Here is a 19,300-nt window from a genome sequence, read left to right on the forward strand (position 1 = left end):
TCGATTCGGGACCAGAAGCCGTCCTCTAATTAATCAATTAAAAAAAATACAACTAATGCGACGATCGACGAGCGGCAAGGAAGAAAAAGGCTGGCCGAAAAGGGATAAGCAAGGATCTGTTCCCACACCAAAGGACGACCTAAGACATCGACAGCTGCCAGTGGACGGAAGAAGAAACCGAACTGGACACTCAAGCCAGGAAGGAAGGGACGTCTAACCCATTTATGGGAAAGATAAGATAAAGGTGATGACGTCTATATAAAGATTGGGGGTCACCTTTTCAGCATAAGCATAAGAATAATATAAGTTAATTTAGGATAATAACATATTAAAGATGATATAAGTTTATATCAATAGAGAGCTCGATTCAAAGAGAAGTGTGACAAAATGAACTCTACTATTTTCATTACTATTCCATATTAAATACAAATTCAAAATTATTAACATTTAAAGTTTAAAGAATGCTTAATTTACTTTACACACCTGTCTGAGCTCTCAAAAAGAAACGCTTGAAAAACCAGTTAACCCATTAAACGTTTAAAAAATGCCTCATTTGCCACCAAGAAATAATTACACAAAAAAAATTGATTACATAAAAAATCGACATTTTATTCCAGCCGAGAAACATTAATTTCCAAAAATGTTTTTTGGACTGTCCACGAACAGGCAATTGGTTTCGTGAAATTATAATTATATTTAATTCACTCAAAACAATATAGAGATAAAATTTAATAATTTTAATTGATGCGCATTAAACTCGAATTAACCAGAAACATGCAGTTTACCCATTCTTTTTGTTGTACTTATTGTATTAAATTTTTTGGTTTGTTTTTGCCAAATTCAACAAAACGTTCGAACACATACATATATATAAAAACGTTGAGTTATGACGGAATTCCAGCAGGTTGGCGGAGGGGCAATTAAGACCACAGTCGGTACACGCACTAATTACCAAGGCATTTCACATTTTTAGGAAACCAGGGGCCATGAGAGAGTTTCCACAATTAGATTTACGAACAAATGAAATTACTTGGCTTTCGTTTTAATTGCCGCCTGCTTATTGGCCAGGAATGTGTACCAACTCCTATATATATATATATGTATATACATAATCAGCCAAGCAGAGGCGGCTCTTATCGTGGGCTGGAAATCTGGCGATTTTGGGTTGCATAAACCAGTTAATAACGCGCTTCCGCTTAAGTCAATTTTGGGGCGGCGTACACGACAATTGAGTGAAAATGCAACCGAAAAGCCACGACAAATCGTCGTATCAAATTACCAAATAATGGTCTAGGAGGAGGGCCAAGAAGGTACCCAACCATTAGCCATCGGGCGACAGTTTTGTTGGGTGATTATGTCACACGCCCGCTGCTCGCTGCTCGCTGAGTGAACCGCAGCCATTTGTAATTGAATTAAGGCCGGGCCCTGGGATAGTTGGTACTATAATGTAATAGAGTTGGTGGAATAGCTGGCTGGTTTTAGCCTGGTTTGGTGTACTATTTATGGCCGGGTGACGGGCGGAGCCTTATCGCTGGCATTTCATCGCGCGACTCCAGTAACCCTAACTAATCGCACGTAATTAAATATAATTTGGTATCGTTTACAGTTGCGTTTTCCACAGCCTTGGGTTTAGTTTTTTTTTTTCTATTTTTTTGGGAAAATAAGAGAAAAGGGGGAGGGAAAAGTGTGGGTGACTTAAAGGGAAATCTATGCCAAAGCAATTGTTATTGGGCAACATTTTCGGGGGGTAAATTTCCACAAATACATAAATTGCTCAAATTTGGAGTCTAAGAAGAAATAAGAAGGGAAAGTGGGTTTATTCACAAACCAGATCGTGTCACTTGTTGTTTAATAATAGTATTTTTGGAAATCATATTAAATATTAATAATGTATGCAAAGATCGCCATAGATCTTGGGAAAAGATTAAGCATAATCAAGCAAAAATACAAATCACAAAGAAGCAAGAGAACATGTTCTATTTTAAGTGACCCTAAGCAACATTATCTACAAATAATATACAAACATAACCAATTTCTAATATTATCAGGTTAAACTATATATAAATATCTAAATAGTAAAGATTTAAGGCAGAGATGGGTGAATAATACATGGACTTGTTAAAATACCATTTATATGAGTCAGAGAAAGGACCAACTAGCTGTATATGAGAACAGAATGTGTAAGAGGTTGTATTATTTAATTATTGTATTAATAATTACAAAAGTTTAGTATAAATCACTAAGGCCTTATTTAAATGCTTTTTAAGCTGTATGTAAGAGAATAATCTCTCTGGCGAAGCAGAGCTTCAGTTTAAAGTAAGAGAAACCCCAAATAGCTTATTCTACACTCAAAAAACCATCGAAAGATGATCAGAGATTTACCAAAATCTAATGGATATCCTCTAAGATGATATTCTCTTTACCAATTCACCTCAATCGCAGCTGGCAAATGCCAACTGGCAACCTGCGACTGGCAATGGAAAATGCTTCTATCTAAGCTGCATAATGGCCATAATGAATAAGACACCTCAGGACAGCCGATAGGGAGCGGACTTGGCCAACGGAGTGGACTAAGCCACTTGGCTGCAATTTGTTTGCTATCGGAGCGGCGGAGAAAGAGTCCGGTGCAGGAAGGCAGACAGCCAGTCAGACTGACAGAGCGGTGTGAGGAGTGAGGACCAAGGAAACGCGCAGCAGAAATAAAATTATTTAATTGCGCAATTAAGTGCACATTTGTAACGTTTTGCGCGACATCTGTCCCGTGTGCAGGAGAGTGGATTCACAGCCAGGCCAAGAGCAGAGTCTCCGGACTACGGACTCAGGAGTAGCAGTCCAAGTCGGGACCGGAAATTCAATTGTTGAGATAATAATTACATTAGGACGTGCGCGCATGCGCGACTCTCTCACTTCGAGGCTCTGTTGCTCGATCTCATTTGCCGCGAAGCCATCGGAGCTGGACGAGAGTCAGCCTAGAGAGTGGATCCGTATTGAGTCCAAAATGGGGAAGAATGCGAGAATGAATGTTTTGAGACCTTTCGATACCTGTTACTAGGAATGGGAATAAAATAATTCAAGGTTGTAATATGAAAAAGTAAGAAGTTATAAGCTTTTTAGATGGAATAGCAACTGATGATGGTGTCTGGCTATACAAGAAACCTCAAGAGTTGCTACAAGACAGATTTAAAGAGGTTTATGTGAAGAAAAAGGTTAGATTTCTACAAAAAAATAGAACGGTAGATTAAGAAATCCTTTAATATCTTATATTAAAATATTTTATAAATATATACCTAACTTTCCTACATTTGAGGCTGAAACGGAATTCTGCTCAAAGGAAAATGCTTTCTCGTGGTGTGTTCTTATATCCTGGTTAAGGTATTAAGGTATACCTAATTCTGTTAGTTGTAAAATCTATATACCCTTTGCCCTTTTCATGTACTCGGTATAACAAGTGCACACCTTGCGCGACGAGCTGATTGACACGGCCACATGGGGACGAGATACCGTGCTCAGTGTGCTCGGTGCTCAATGCTCAGTACTTAGTATTCCCTATCCCGATCCCGGTGCCGCTCCGAGTTTAGCTCGACCTGCTGTCCATTGAACCCGTCGGCCAAATGGTCACTCCTCGACGGTCTCTGGTCGAGATGGTTGCCGGTCTTTTGTTTGCATTTCGCCTGTAAATGAAGCGTGAAATTGGCTGCAGTGCAGCGAGTCGTCGATCTCCGACTCCGACTCCAACTCCGATCGCGTCGCATTGTTTGCTTCTTGTTAAGGCCCGACAATGGGATAATATGGCAATATAATGGCAACACCAAACTATTTGTATGCAATTGCCATTAACACTTTATTTATTGCCTTGCGATACGAGCAAATTGGGCTACATCCGACCAGGGGACAGACCAGCAAGACGGACGATGGACGACAAGTGGGGGTCAGCTTCCAACCGTAATGGAAAGGAATGGAGCCGAGTCGAACCGAGCTTTGCTGTTGATGTATAAGGCCCGGTTATATCAGGCCTAATGAAGTAGTTATCAAGGAATGGAATCTGTCAGGTCTGTCTCGGAAATGGCAAGACCAGGCCAGGAGTTTTACTCTCTGAGAGAATGGGAAACAGTTTTCATTGAATTTAATTATATTAAATTAAAGAGTTGGAAACTATAGGAGAAAAATAAATTCATCTTCCAAGAATAGACAAAGAAGTATCATAGATTGAAAAGAATATTCTTCATTATGTAGGATTGGGTTTATGCGAATATGAAATATACCAAAATACTTAGATATGATAAAAAAGCAAACATTTTCTTTCTTAATTATATTAAATGAAAGAGTTGGAAACTATAGGAGAAAAATAAATTAATCTTCTAAGAATAGAATAGACAAAGAAGTATTATAGATTGAAATTAATATTCTTTGGTATGTTAGAATTGGAGTTATGTGAATGTGAAATATACCAAAACACCTAGGTATGATTAAAAAAGAACACATTTCCTTTCAAATATGTACAACTATAAAATATATATAAATAAAATATATATAAATAAAATATATATAAATAAAATATATATAAATAAAATATATATAAATAAAATATATATAAATAAAATATATATAAATAAAATATATATAAATAAAATATATATAAATAAAATATATATAGCCTGCGTATACCTACAGAAAAGCTGAAAATATGTGTATTTTATGTATATTAATCAAATTCAAATTTTGTAAATATCATAACTAAGCCAAAAATGCATAAAATTCAAATCGGAAAGCTTTTCTGTGTTAGTTTTGTATAGGTTAATAAATCTGCATACTCAATTTGATATTTTTAAATGTTAAATTTTTTGTCGATTTTTTACAATTTCAACGATGTAACCCCTTATCATTTTTTAAAACAATTTTGAAAATTTTGAAAATTTTAATTTCAACCAGACATGGCTAGATCGATTCGGCTGTCGATGTTGATCAAGAATATATATAATTTATAGGGTCGGAAATGATTTCTTCACTGCATTTCAAGCTTCTGAAAGAAAGTATAATACCCTGCTGATAACATCCTAAAAATAATTAAACAGAGTCTTTACAAATAATATATTAGAATTAAACCCGTAAATCTGACCTTATATTTTTAAATCCTTGGAAATTAATAAATTTGAAACAAAAATTGCATCACCTTAAAGGTAATAATTATAATAATAATAATTTCCTTTAACACCCGGTAAAGTAATGCTAACAAAACTCCCCAAATTGAACTTGAGTGATCTGCTGAACTCGTTTTATTCACTTTATAACCCTTTCCCGTGGGTCATTGCATTGACACCCCCTCTCCACTGACAGTTGGAGGGTAAACAAGACAGTCTACGACTGTGTCCAGCTCCGGTAATCAGCCAATAAAGCCAACAAAGTCATTAACGAGGCCCTTAACACACTGGCAAGCGTTCTCTATATGGCCCATACTATTTATACCCCGACTCCCGGCGAACACTTTCCTCCACATGTCTTGGCTAAATTATTTAATTTATGAGCCGCAACAACTGCAAACGCAAACGTAAACGCATCTATGGCAACCCGAGGAGGCAGCAAAGAAAAACCAAGCAAGAGCTGGGGGCAAATAAATTTCCATTTTGCTAATCAAATTTATTGCACTTTGTGCCGGGGCTTATTCAATTACCTCAGGTGAGCAAGAACGAGAGAGACAGAGAGAGAGAGAGAGAGAGAGAGAGAGGGTGCCATTAGAGTGACAGAGAGGTGCAGAGCTCTTCTCCGCCATTATTTCGCTCTGCGGAACGAAGCCTTCCCATAGGCTGAGTCTCCACCAGCACACCTCTCGCTCACACTCGTTCCAGAGGGGCGGAGCTCACCTCCGCTCACCTGCCGCCCCACCTGCAACACCTGCGACGATCGATCGACACACTCCGATCGCATAGCTCCCTCTCGCTCCGGCAGACTATGTGTGCTATGCTATATGTGCAGAGCCTCTCCTCTCCACGGCAACTCCAACTGACAGGCGAGAAAACTGGTTACCTACCCGGAGCCCACCTGAGTTTTCACCGGTGCGACCGACGACCGCTTGCCGTGTAGTTCGCTGGCGGCACTGGAACAGCCCGGTCATCATCATCGTCGTCGTCGTCGCGTTCGGTTTTCATTCGATTCGACTCGAATATATCGCTATTTGTGCCGCAGAGTGTGCAAAGTTTTTGGCCAATTGGGAGTATAGTTACCACTATAGTTCCCTTAGGTGTATTCCCTATCTTAACCCTGATCGAAGTGGACAGTCAAAAACTTTTGATTTCAGAATTCTGATTTAAGATTTCCGATTTCTTGATTGATTGACGGAGTGCGCAAAGACCGTCGGTAAAGTGTAGCGGTTAATGTGATTGATATAGAAGCTTAGAAAGCCAGTGGAGGCACAGACAGCAAGTCCAAGGAGAGAGGAAAATAGTGTATAATATAACTATATCATCTGAAGAAGTCAAACTGAAGATTAAAACTCTACCGATCTGTAGACAGTTTCCCAGAAAGAAAGAAGAAACAAGGTGAGTCTACGCTCTATAATTCAGAAGTGTTACTTTTTTTTGAATGTCTGAGAACATTAACATTTAAAATATCTATAACAAACATAAAAACACGTACATATGTATAAAATTAAGAAATATATATAAAAGTCCCCAAATGGGGTCCTTATAATAGAATAGAAATACAGTTGAAGAGTTAAAAAGTCCTGAGCTCATAATGGTTGTATTTTGCACATTTTTTACTGTAATGTAATATTACAAAGTTGTTAACCTAAGACTTATTGTGGATCAAAGCTTTAATTAGGAATTTAATAAATATAAATCCAAAGTAATCTTAAAACAACTATTTCAACAATTATAAGTTCTTAATTTTGTTCCAGCTACTCTAGTATTGCTAGTTTTCAATGTATTAAAGTAATTGATACTTTATTGATGTTAAATATGATATAAAAGGGAATAGACTAATATTTTCTAACTTCATAAATTATCTGATTACCATAAAATAAAATATAATGATATGACGCATAACGCCCGTACATAAAAAAAAAAATCCCAGAGCATAAAAAATAAACAAAATAAAATATTAAGTCCCCTCTAGAAGGTGAATAGGAGTTAAAAACTGCTCTAGAGTTAGCATGACATTATAATTATAGACTGACTTTGGTATCATCAAGCTAATATAATATGAAAGATCCTATAAGATCTTTTGATTCATATACGAAATACCCAATTAAACTCTTCTAGCCTATTTTATACTTCATTTTTTCATATCTCTTACAACATATAACATCTAATACCTATTTCTTTATTATACACTCCACTAATCTACCAAAACCCTTTGCGCTTTCCTATCCCTGACCCAAATCAGATCACTCCGTATACCCCCAAAAACCCCTATTAAATTCAAGCACCTAAAATCACACATTGCAATGCCTAGGTTCACTTCTCAGCATGATTGACAAATATTACAAGTATAAGCCACAAATATATATTTCGTAATTCCCCGTGTCTAATCTGAACGATCGACCCCCATAAGGGGTAGAAATCAGAAGAAAAAAAAACGTAAAACTAAAATTAAATATCATTAAATTTGATTAATTCCCCACCTGGACACATCGAATCAGACAAGTATCAGTAGTTCATCGCTGGCGAAATAAGAATTTGATTAACTCAATTTTCGGAGAGACTTTGGCTCCTGCTGATAGGCCCTGATGGCTTTATCGCTGATTGGCTTTAATTAAACACCATTAAAGAGTACAAATTGTCAGCGGCGCAGTCAGTGCCAATAAATCACGTTTTGTCTAGCTGATGTTTTTCCAATTTTCAATATTTCCAAAGGGGCGAGTGCTTGTACCCGTGGTGTAGTACCTACAGAATAAATGAAATTAACTGGCCGCGGCTATCAATCGCCGATAATCATGTCAAAAGCTCCCCTGACCACTTGACTTCTTGACGTGGACGAGGGCCTCCAGCCCAGGAGGAATAAAAACACAAATATAGACAGATATGTGGGCTTAGATACTCGGGGTACCCAAAAAAGCCGGGAACCCGCCCAAAGTTCCCTTTCTGGTGATAATCGCCCCACTTGGACCCCACTGATTTAATTAATAAGTATAACCATGTGACAAAGCATCTGTGACGCAAATACCTGGCAGGGTATCTGCGTATCTCTGAGGTAGCATCTTAACCGGCATGTGATAATGGGGCCAGATCCTCGCCGTTCGATAGTTGGATCCAAAATTAAAATATGTTTTCACTCTCTGTCACCTTCATCGCAGTTCAATTCAATTATGGCGACATACAATTAAAACTTGTTGCCAGAAGATACGAAGATAGACCAGATTGGGCCACAGATACACCTCCTCTATCTTTGCAACATGAACTCCGAATTGGGGCGCTGTCTTTGAAGGGTGGTTCCTGATGATGACACCCCCTGAGGCACAGAGAGCTAGAGATGGTTGGGCTGCTGGGAAAGATGGCGCCAGGCCCCATTGAGATCGGCTTCATTAATTCCTCTACCCTATCCCTTCTCCTTCCTATCCCTGCCCCTTCTCGGAGAGAGAAACATGCAAACATGGGAAATCAACGTCGTCTCCAAATTGCCCAGCGCCGTCTGCCTGGGATTCGCTTATCAAACCGCACAAGACAATGACAAAGGGCAGAGCGGAGCAGCAGACGCCGCTGCAGATGGAGGAGATGGAGATGGAGAGATGGAGATGGCGTCGGGCAACAGTTGTCCAATCCAATCCTCACCCTCCTCCTCGGGTGCCCCAATCCCATTTGATAGCTCCTCGCCTCGACTGCTGTTTTTAACATGCATTTTATGAGTAATTGGCCCCGCATCTCGGCATCACCAACGGAGGAGCATCACCAGGGACGTCTGTCTGGTCTCTGACTCCGAGCCTGAGTCACAACCTGAACCTGCAACTACTACCTAAGGGCTACCGTCCCGGCAATCTCCTCCATTAGGGTGGCCACAGGTGAACTTGGGCGACCAGCAACCGAAGCAGGGATGCCCTTGGAGAACTCGAAAGGAAATTAAATCCCGACAAGCTAATAAAAATATTTTCTAGAGAGAACAAGGTGGAATTTACAACTTTCAAAGGCGTTATACTGGATTACTTCTATAAATTTATCTAGAATATAATGAGTAGTTTAATTATAGAAATTTCTGTTTTTTTTATATAGAATTTATAAATTATTTAAAGATCCCCTGATGACATAGCATAAAATAAAAACATCCATCCATCCATAGAAATGATAGTAAATAGCTAATCGTTATTGATACTGAAAATCCAAAATTTGCGATATTTACAAGTGACATTAAGTTTAATATATCATATCTTTCTCATACTCTCAACATAATTAACATTTATGTAATAATAATACCACAAAATTAAGCAATTATTTTAAATTGAATAATTAGACTTAAAGGACTTAGCTTCGAGCCAATAACTTCATAAATTACTATATAACCTTAATGAAGAAATATGTATTAAATGCATAATCATTATAGTTTCCTTAGCATAAGAAGAATCTTCTTCAATGTTCTTTTTCTCCTTTTGACCTCTTTTGGTAAGTGTATACCCCTATTCGTTGCGTCTCCTTTCGATAGCCGGTAAATTGAATTAAGATTGCCCTCAAGAACAACAAATGAGGCAGCAGCTTCGACACAGGATATGAATAAACTAATTATAATTGGGAGTGTGTGCATTAGAGGTCCACACCAGAAACGCAGAGCGAAGAATTGAGATTGGAGAATGGAGAGGCGAGACGATGAGGACGGCGCCTGGCCAGCAACAAGAATGCTGCCTTATCGCACCTGGGCCAAGAGACGGCGCCAAGAAACAAACAACCAACCAACCAACAACCGGGGAAGGTGAACAGCAAACACCGAACACCGAACACCGAACAACGAATATTCGAATGACCAAGGGCTCTGACTGAGACTCAGACTGAGGCTCAGGTGCAGCTTTAAATGGAATAGAGTCTCGTCTCAGCTGCTTTCCATATCGGTTTTATGTCTTTCGGGTGACTCACAAGATCTGCTCGAAAATTAATAATTGACCTTATCCGAGGCAGCCTATTAGGGAACTGTTCCCTGCCTCCAATCCATCAACTTCTGGGAGGGACCACACATCGATGCGAGTATCGGTGGAGCGAGTGAGCTTTCGCTGGGCTCGAGTTAAGGCCAGAAGTTGAGCCACCCAAAATGCTTGCCATTATCGATGGAGAGGGGGCTCTGAAATTACAATGCCGATCATCAAAGTGTGACTAAAGTGGTTTAGCCTAATGTAAACCCATAAATAAGCAGCTCCAGATACAAGGCTCCTCCAGACCCCGAATGGAAACTGGAGTCTGGGAGACCCAAAGACGGAGACGGAGACGCATTAACAAAATGCCAGAAAAGAGCTTCTGTTTTGCTGTTCTACCTGGTCCCCCCGGTCTGGTCTGGCTTTTAATGAAATATGCCAGCACAACAGTCCCCAGACAGTCCCCGGCCAGCCAGCAAGGATGAGGTTCCGCGCAGGGAGATCAGGAGCTGGAGGAGCTAAAAACACAAAAGTGCAACCATAAAAACGACACCAAAACATGAAGGAGCCCAGCTGAAGACGCGTCTTTGGCTGGCCAAGAGAGTCGAGTCGAGTCGAGTTGAGTTGAGTTGTGGAAAGAGCAGCCAGGCAGGGCAGAAACATTGATGCTTATCGAGATGACAGAAGTGACGACAACGGACAGCGGACAACGGACAGCGGACAGTGGGCCAAAGACAGCGGACAGCGGACGGACAGTGGACAACCGAATAGAAGTACACTTGTCGTGCATTACGAATTAATTTCTTAATTTTCCATATGTCTACACTGGGAGAATATTAAAAACTTTCGAAGGAAAAATAAATCAAAAACAATAAATTGAAAAGAACATACATTTCGAATATATATACTTATATACTTCTAAAATAATAAAGGCTTTTAGAACATGTTTTATTATTGGGCCCTTCAAAATAATATTAACATTTTATGAACATATTAATTTTTTGATGTAAACAAAAAATTGAATGGTAGTTACATAGACTGTACAATTTCTTGGCTTATACTAAATTAATTTAAAGACATTTATTCCTATTTATATTGTTAGAATTATGTTATTACTAAATTACTTTGACTGCTGACTACAATTATTGTTATTTTGCAAAGGTATTCTAATTTTAGTCGGAAGCTTAAAATGCTGTCAAGGAATCATTTCCGACCCTATAAGTCATTTATATTATTTACCAGCATCGACAGCCAAGTAGATCTAGCCATGTCCGGATGCAGGGTAAGGGGTTACATTAAAATTGTCAAATATTGGCAAAAAAAAAAATTGAATTTTCTTAAATTTTAAATTTATTAACCTATAAAAAACCAGCACAGCACCTGCACCGATTTGAATTTAATGAATTTTTAGCTTAGTTATGACATTTTTAAAATCGGATTTGTCCCAAAAAAGGTATATAAAAATATCGAATGTTATTATTTTAGGATAATTATTAAAGATATGTTCTTATCAACTTCTGATTCGATAAACCATTTATACAACTTATTAACACCGATTACAAATAGTAAAAGAGCTCTTATTTCAAGACCTTTGTATATTCTAGCTGTACAATCCTAAGTTTTCCTATAACTTTTCCCTCAGTGCCTTTATGACTGAACGTACCTAGGAAACCCACACAGCCTACAATGTTGCTCTTAAATATTTCCCCAGACACTAATGGAGCTTATCTCTAAACGGAACAAGCAACCGCAAACAAGTTGCCAGACGGCCAGAGTCCAGACTCCGTCTGAGATTCGGATACGGACTGGATCTGCTCCTGACTGCGGTGGCAGTTGGACTGGCGCTTGGCCTGATTAGCATGAAGGGACTAAGAGAGCCGCGTCGGAGTTGTGTCAAAACGTTAGGCACGAAATCGCCCCCGCCAGGGATGATGATGAGGAGGAGGAGGGAGTAATCCCCTTCATACCTGCTCATCAGTATACGCTTCCTGGAGCTGAGCCTGAGAGCGTGCTGGATTTGGGCAGAGCAAGTGCAGCGTTAACTTGATTAGTTGCAACGACTATGGCTAAATGAAGCCATGCAGAGCCGTTGAGCCGCCAAGAGACGAGGCCAAAATCGGTAGGCAGACGTCAAAAACTGACAGTTCCAGCGAATCTTGCTCTGGCACTGGCACTGCCTTTTAATTACCCAGCGAAACGTCAATCAGCGGAGGACTCCTCGATGCGATGGCTCGATGCCTGGGCCTTGGTAATAAAGTCGTAAGTCGCAAGTCGTAAGTCGGAGCAACGCGGATACAATTATAAGGCGGCTCCACAACAAAGCCAAACGGCACACATTCCCCACATAGCCGAGTCTATAAGCTGCACTGCTCCGCACAGTTCCCATTCGGATTCGCATGCAATGAATTAATCAGTGCGGGTCTTATAATCAACCAGCATAATTGCAATTCGTACAACTAATTTAATAATTTGCGGTCCGCAAATTAAGTTTGTCAGCTGTCAATGCAAGGAATTTCGTTGACAACATTGGATGCTGACAGTGCGACTCATAACTGAAGTTATGATCGAGTCCACAAAATGAGTTATGAACTGAGTTCGGATACGGGAAGGTAACTGGCAGCAAAGTGAAGTTCAGTTGGAATGCCCTGTCTGAGGTGAGGAAAGATGCCACTCAACCTGAACCTCTGCCTGAGATATGGGAAAAGCCATAAACAAGTTCATGTGCACTTGGAAAAATGTATTCCTAAAATATAATACGTATCAAGGGATGCAAAAACTTTCATTCGGGATATGAAATCCCTTTAAGAGGACTCTATAAGTATGAAATCTTTTACAAATAATCACATTTGAAACGTTAGAAATCTTGAAAGATGCACCATTACATTTCCCCAGTGTACATTGTCTTGCTGACGTCTGAGTTCGATTGTTTGGCCGGTTTGCAACTTCATTCCGCTCAAGAATGCAACTAAATCAATCACAGCCACACTAATTTGCCATTTAACAAGGTATTTGGACAATTTTGATATATGTAGAGATGTCAACAGAAGCGGCGGCCATCAATCAAGCCATGTTTTGGTCATGGGACAGGGTCTGGCCACTGGCCCCGACTCCAACTCCAACTCCGACTTCGAGTCCGACACGAAGGCAGCTCAGAAATTCAGGCGGCAATGGAAGGTTACACGCCGGCCCTAACCACTTAGTTGTCATTAAACGATGTCGTATATTAATTAGCAAAACATGAAATTAACCAACAGCCAAAAGTTTTTGGGACCCAAGTTCAACGAGGAGAACTGGCACCTGATATTAATTTGATCTGATAGAAGCTCCAAGGCTCAAACCTGCTCCTGCTCCAGCTCCTGCTTCTGCTTCTGCTCCTGCTCGACCGTTGAGTTGATGATGATGAAAATGAAGTTGCCGCCCAATTTAATTAAAATTCCGAACGATCTGCACATGCAGCCTCACCGCCAAGCAAAATAAAACCCAACTCAGCGTCTGGGACGTGTTGATGGAAGAGATCAGCAGTGGACAGCCCCATGCTGTGGTCATCGATTTGCATTGGGGCCGAGAGAGATCACCAGCAGCTGCAGAAGCAGCAGCCTCGAGTCCAAGATGAATGTGAATCTGTGCGGCAATGTGGAAGCCATGACCATGAGGCAGCACGCTTCCCCGTGACCGCAGAAGAGAGTAGGGTTTTGTAAGACTAACCAACACTTGGCGGTGGGAAATTCGGTACTAAAAACGAAGCTCTCTGGGAATAGCTTCTGGAATAGAAAGCCATAAATCAATATTTTATATTGCTCAATAGATGTGGAAAATGATTTTTGAAAGATACATAAATCACTAATGAATTTAACTTTAAATAAAGATTGAGAGATACATGGCTTTATTGACAGATTCTGTCTTTAAGAGATGTTAGTATAATAAATTATGTTTTATGATTGAAGTTTTTCTAAATTGTTTTTATCTATTAAGAAATGCATTTCTATATTTCTTATTACTTTTGTAACCTAATACAAGTATGTGGTTGCATTTCCAAGGTTTTCGAAGGCCTGTTCCCTTAGCCTTTTACATGTATCTCTATGTCTTAAACCCTAAACCCTGCTACACAGTGTAACCGCAGGTAACCTCGAGTGGCCAAGTCCCGACCCAACCGATGACTTGGTCATGGCTAGATGGCAAATTACGGAAATTGGCATAATAAAGTGCACGATAATTGCACGTTTAGCGTTTATTGAATTACGAGCTTCTAATGCGCGACTAACTAGACAAGTCTTCCCCCATTCTTTTTTGTAACAACAATAAATAAGACACACTAGTTTAAAAAAAAGGAAATTTAAGCCTAGAAAAACCTGACCAACACATTAATAATAATATCATCTCCGAAATTCCCCTGTGTTTCCTCCGCAGTTACCGCCTTCAAGGATTGTGATAGAACAGCGGCATCGTCGAGAGTGCGCCCGTCGTGGATTATGGGCATATCGGAGGAGATCAAGCTGGAGGAACTACCGCAAGAAGCCAAGCTAGCGCACCCGGATGCCGTCGTGCTGGTGGACCGAGCACCCGGCTCATCGGCCGGTGCAGCGCTCACGGTTTCCGGCGGTGCTCCCAGCGGTGCTAGTGGTGCCAGTGGTGGCACCAACAGTCCCATTTCGGATGGGAACAGTGACTGCGAGGCGGACGAGTATGCCCCGAAGCGGAAGCAACGGCGCTATCGGACAACCTTCACCAGCTTTCAGCTGGAGGAGCTGGAGAAGGCCTTCTCCCGGACCCATTATCCAGACGTGTTTACGAGGTGAGTAACATATGACAAGGTGGCGGAGATAAGAGGCCGCATCGAGACGAGACGCAATGTGATGCCCAGAAAGAAAGGCAACGAAATTTGCATAAATCGCTCATCGACGAGGCGCGACAAAGGCTTGAAAGTCATTTCTTGACATTTTTGGTTTTACGATACAAAGAATATGGGTGTATGGTTGATAATACGAATAACAATAATAATAATGCCTTGACGCCGACGACCCCCCCTGAGTGGATCGATCGATCTTATTTGGAGCAGAGAGCTCCTCCTGCGATGGCCGGAGATTCCGCGCCCTAAGAAACTCTAACGATCGCAATTAGCATGCAGCAATGTGGTCGAAAGACAGCGGCAGTAATTGCCATAAATTAAAAGTCAGTCACTGTTCGCGTCGAGGAACCAAAGTGAACGCTAATTGAGACCGCACGGAGTGCTCGGGCCTCAAACAAAAATCGAGACAAAAAAAGTGAGCTTGACTCTGGTCAATAGCAGCCACAATTAGATCAACTTTTTGTATTTGATTTTGATTTTTTGCTTTTTATCGTATCGCTGGCAGTTTTTCAATTCATTAGGCAGCGGGTTCATTTAAATGCCCAGCAATTAATTAAGCAAATAAATCAAATCGCCTTTACAGTATAAGCTTCAATTAAGTGCCAAGTGCTTGGCATGAGAGCAGCTTAGAAGAGGTGAGCTTAGGTCAATGATATGAGAAACGAATAGAGGGGCAGTCACTGTTACATTTTTTTACACCTACTAATTAATTTCTTATTTGCCTAATTAAGTTTTTAATCAAGGTTTGCATTAGTTACAATGAGAAGGGGATATTATTTAATTTAGAAAACATTTTAGCATTAGCTTAACCGTTTAAAAATCAAATTGGTGTAGCTCTCCCAGCTAAGAAAGGACTTTGCAATTCAATCATCTCTTTGTCCTAAATCACTAAACTTTTTCCACAATTTAACCGAGTTTTCTCTTTCCTTCTTTTTGCAGAGAAGAGCTGGCGATGAAAATTGGATTAACCGAGGCGCGCATTCAGGTAAGCCAAGTTTCCAAGAAAGGAGGAGAATTCAGGGCTCGAAGCTGCACAGATTTTGTTGCGGTTAATTCGCGTGGCCTGTGCCCACGTGCAACCAACAATGTTGAAAATTGAAAAATAATGGAGCATGTCGCTACTAATGAAATCGGAGGAGAATGAGATGCGGACTCTAGGAGAGAGGAGAGATACAGCTGGGAACGGACAGAGGGGAATCGTATCGGTTGCAGGCAAAGAAATTCATTTAATTCTGTTTTAGTGCCAGTCATTACATGCCCGGTCAGTTTATGGCTTATGCCGGCCAGTCGTCGCTTCCTTTTAATTACTGCTCATGCTAAACAACATTATTTGCCTCTGACTTGGACTATAACTCTAGCTCGGACTTCAACTCCAACTCCGACTCCGACTCCCATTCCGAGTGCAATCAGAAGCCGGCGTCCTGGGGATGGACTCCATATTCAGATTGTTATGTTAAAAACTAATTAAAGGGGCGTTTTCAATAACAACGCCCATTAATTGGAGGCTTTGGGTTCGGGCTGTACAGTAGCCTGCCAGCAGCACATAACTCACGGCTTCCGTCTCCTTGCCGATCCTTGCAGGTCTGGTTCCAGAACCGGCGCGCCAAGTGGCGCAAGCAGGAGAAGGTCGGCCCCCAGTCGCATCCGTACAATCCCTACCTGCCCAGCGGCGCCGCCACCATGCAGACGGTGGTTGGAGCCGCCCTGCCACCGAATCCCTTCACCCACCTGGGCTTCCAGCTGCGCAAACCCTTCGATGCCCAACACGCCGCCAACTTGGCCGCCTTCCGATATCCTCACTTGTCCGCCGGTCCCATGATACCGTCGGGCTACTTTAACCAATTCCAGAGGTGAGTAACTACAGGGAACTACACCATAGGTCAACGGGTACTAATTCCCATCATTTTGCAATATTTGCAGAGCTCCTCCGCACATGCTGCCCCCTGGAATGGCCGGGATGTACTCTCCCTCGAGCTCCTTCCAATCGCTACTGGCCAATATGACGGCGGTGCCACGAGCTCCGCCCCTTGGCAAGCCGCCCACCGCCCTGCTGGTGGGATCCCCTGATCTGCACTCGCCCAACCATCTGCTCGCCTCGCCGCCCACATCACCAGCCTCGGGACACGGCTCTCAGCACCAGCATCCGACGCATCCGCCTCCCCAGGTGCCACCTCCTCCACATCCAGTTGGTGTCCAGCCCGCTCAACTGTCGCCCCAGCAGCTGGTGGGCATAGCTCTGACCCACCAAGCACCGTGCCTGTCCCCGACACAGACAGCTCCAGTGGCCTTGACTTTGTCCCATTCGCCACAGAGGCAGCTGCCACCGCCGCCGGCGCAGCATCAGGCACCGCCTAGAGCCGCCACACCGCCGGAGGATAGACGCACTTCCTCCATTGCAGCTCTGCGTCTGAAGGCTAGGGAGCATGAACTGAAGCTGGAGCTGCTGCGCCAAAATGGACATGGCAACGATGTGGTCAGCTAGCTGGAGGAGCAGAAGGAGAAGGAACTTTCCAACCAGGAGGACCTGATGGTCAGGAAGGATATTATCCCAAAACCAAGTGCAAACCTTTTGCCCGTTCACTGTAGTCCTAAGCCAATAAGTTATTCACTTGTATGTATTTAACACAGAATTTTTGAAATAAATTCAAATTGTAAAATGTAATTTCGAAGTGCTTAAACATTTCAGTTATTTAAAATAATACAAAGTTGATAAGAAAATATTTAAAGACGAATGAGTCTTTGTGGCACTAGTACCTTCTGCCTTTCTCTGCGATTCTCATACTAGGCACCTAAGCAAGAGAGCTGTGGGAGTAAAAGTGATATTATTTTGCTGCCTTCCTCTGCGATTCTCATACTAGGCACCTAAGTAGACAGTTCTCCAAACAGACAGTTTTTCAATTTGCTGAGTCATTCCCTTGGAACTTCGGAAGTGGTAAACAAGTGCAATTGTTTAGTGATCTCTTAAATAGCAGTGGGAGGAAGAGATATTATTTGCTGCCTTCCTCTGCGATTCTCATACTAAGCACCTAAGTAGACAGTTAATAAGCCATATTTGCTTCGTCATTCCCTTGGGACTTTGAAAGTGGTAAACAAGTGCAATTGTTTTATTGATCTCTTAGTGAGGAAAAGATATATTAATAGCTGCCTTCCTCTGCGATTCTCATACTAGGAACCTAAGTAGACAGTTCTCCAACCAGACAGTTTTTCAATTTGCTGAGTCATTCCCTTAGGACTTCGGAAGTGATAAACAAGTGCAATTGTTTAGTGATCTCTTAACTAGCTCTGGGAGAAAGAAATATTATTTGCTGCCTTCCTCTGCGATTCTCATACTAAGCAAGTAAGTAGACAATTTTTAAGCGATATTTGCTTTGTCATTCCCTAGGAACTTTGAAAGTGGTAAACAAGTGCAAGTTGACTTCAAAACTCTGTTTTTGATTTAATTGTTTTGTGATCTCTTAAAGATTTATAAACCTAAATATATTTAATAAGTATTTTTGACTTCATAAGTTTTCATATCCTTTCCTAAACTAAACAACAATAAATTCGGTATTACAAAACTAACGCATCTAAGCCTTTGGAGTATTCCCATATAACACCCAGCTCTTCATCATCTCTTTGTTTCTTTTGGTAATTCCCACAAATTAGCCATAAGCCGAGGCCTAATGGACACAAGCCCCTTCATAATGTGCGTAACAACACCTACTTATGAGAGCGGAGAAGGGGCAGCAGCCGAACACTGATTCACAGCCAGTCCGACCAGATCTTGGGAGTAGTACGGCTACGGTTGGTATGTCTGAGTCCAACTCAAATCCGGAGTCGGGCGGCTGCCATTAATCAGTGGTCTCTCCATAAATCAGTGAGTGAAGGGGAGCGACTGCAGAGGGGAGAGCAGGAGGAGGCTTGATCAAAAACAAAAACAAGAGAATCATCTTCTGGAGGAGGGTGCCACAAATATAAATTTATGAATAAATTAGAAACAAATTAAATATGTTAATGAGACACCAAAGTTAAAGTGAGAGGAAGCCACAAAATCCAAGTCTCTTGCCGGCGACTTCCATCTGTCCGATGTTCTCTTTCTCTCCCTCTCTTGCTTTTGTTGGTGAATTATGCCCGGTAATTAATAAAATGGAATATTTATGATAACATTTATAAAACACGAAGTTGCCTAATTCGATTACCAGATTTTTTGGTCAGCCGCTCATTTCTTTTGCCCCAAAAAAAGAGTAAAGCAAAGAAGTAAGAAAAAAAGGCAAGGGACTACTCCTCCTCACATGGCCTGGTAATTGCGATGAGGTGGAACTGTGATAATCATGTTTAACCGTCGGACGACGGACAGGCGATGCTGCCCCAAAGGGTCTGCATAATTTCTGGAGAGAGCATTTCATGCATTTCAATGAGTTCGTCAAATG

General features: G+C 41.3%; 2 protein-coding genes across 2 annotated transcripts in view; one reads left to right on the forward strand and one right to left on the reverse strand.

Moving 5' to 3' along the window:
• The window catches only part of Ent1 (Equilibrative nucleoside transporter 1), a 57,013-nt gene that overhangs the window by 18,555 nt on the left and 19,158 nt on the right, over window positions 1-19,300 (reverse strand). The window lies entirely within an intron of this gene.
• On the forward strand, window positions 114-17,553 carry al (aristaless related homeobox). Its single transcript, XM_086834875.1, has 5 exons — window positions 114-244; window positions 14,453-14,837; window positions 15,831-15,876; window positions 16,473-16,741; window positions 16,812-17,553. Exons 2-5 carry the CDS (start codon window positions 14,515-14,517, stop codon window positions 17,371-17,373), a joined length of 1,200 nt encoding a protein of 399 aa, XP_086691001.1. The 5' UTR covers window positions 114-244; window positions 14,453-14,514; the 3' UTR covers window positions 17,374-17,553.

This window comes from Drosophila serrata, unplaced genomic scaffold, assembly GCF_035046125.1.
Source record: "Drosophila serrata isolate PLE 108 unplaced genomic scaffold, ASM3504612v1 contig_275, whole genome shotgun sequence".
Classification (NCBI taxonomy): Eukaryota; Metazoa; Arthropoda; class Insecta; order Diptera; family Drosophilidae; genus Drosophila; species Drosophila serrata.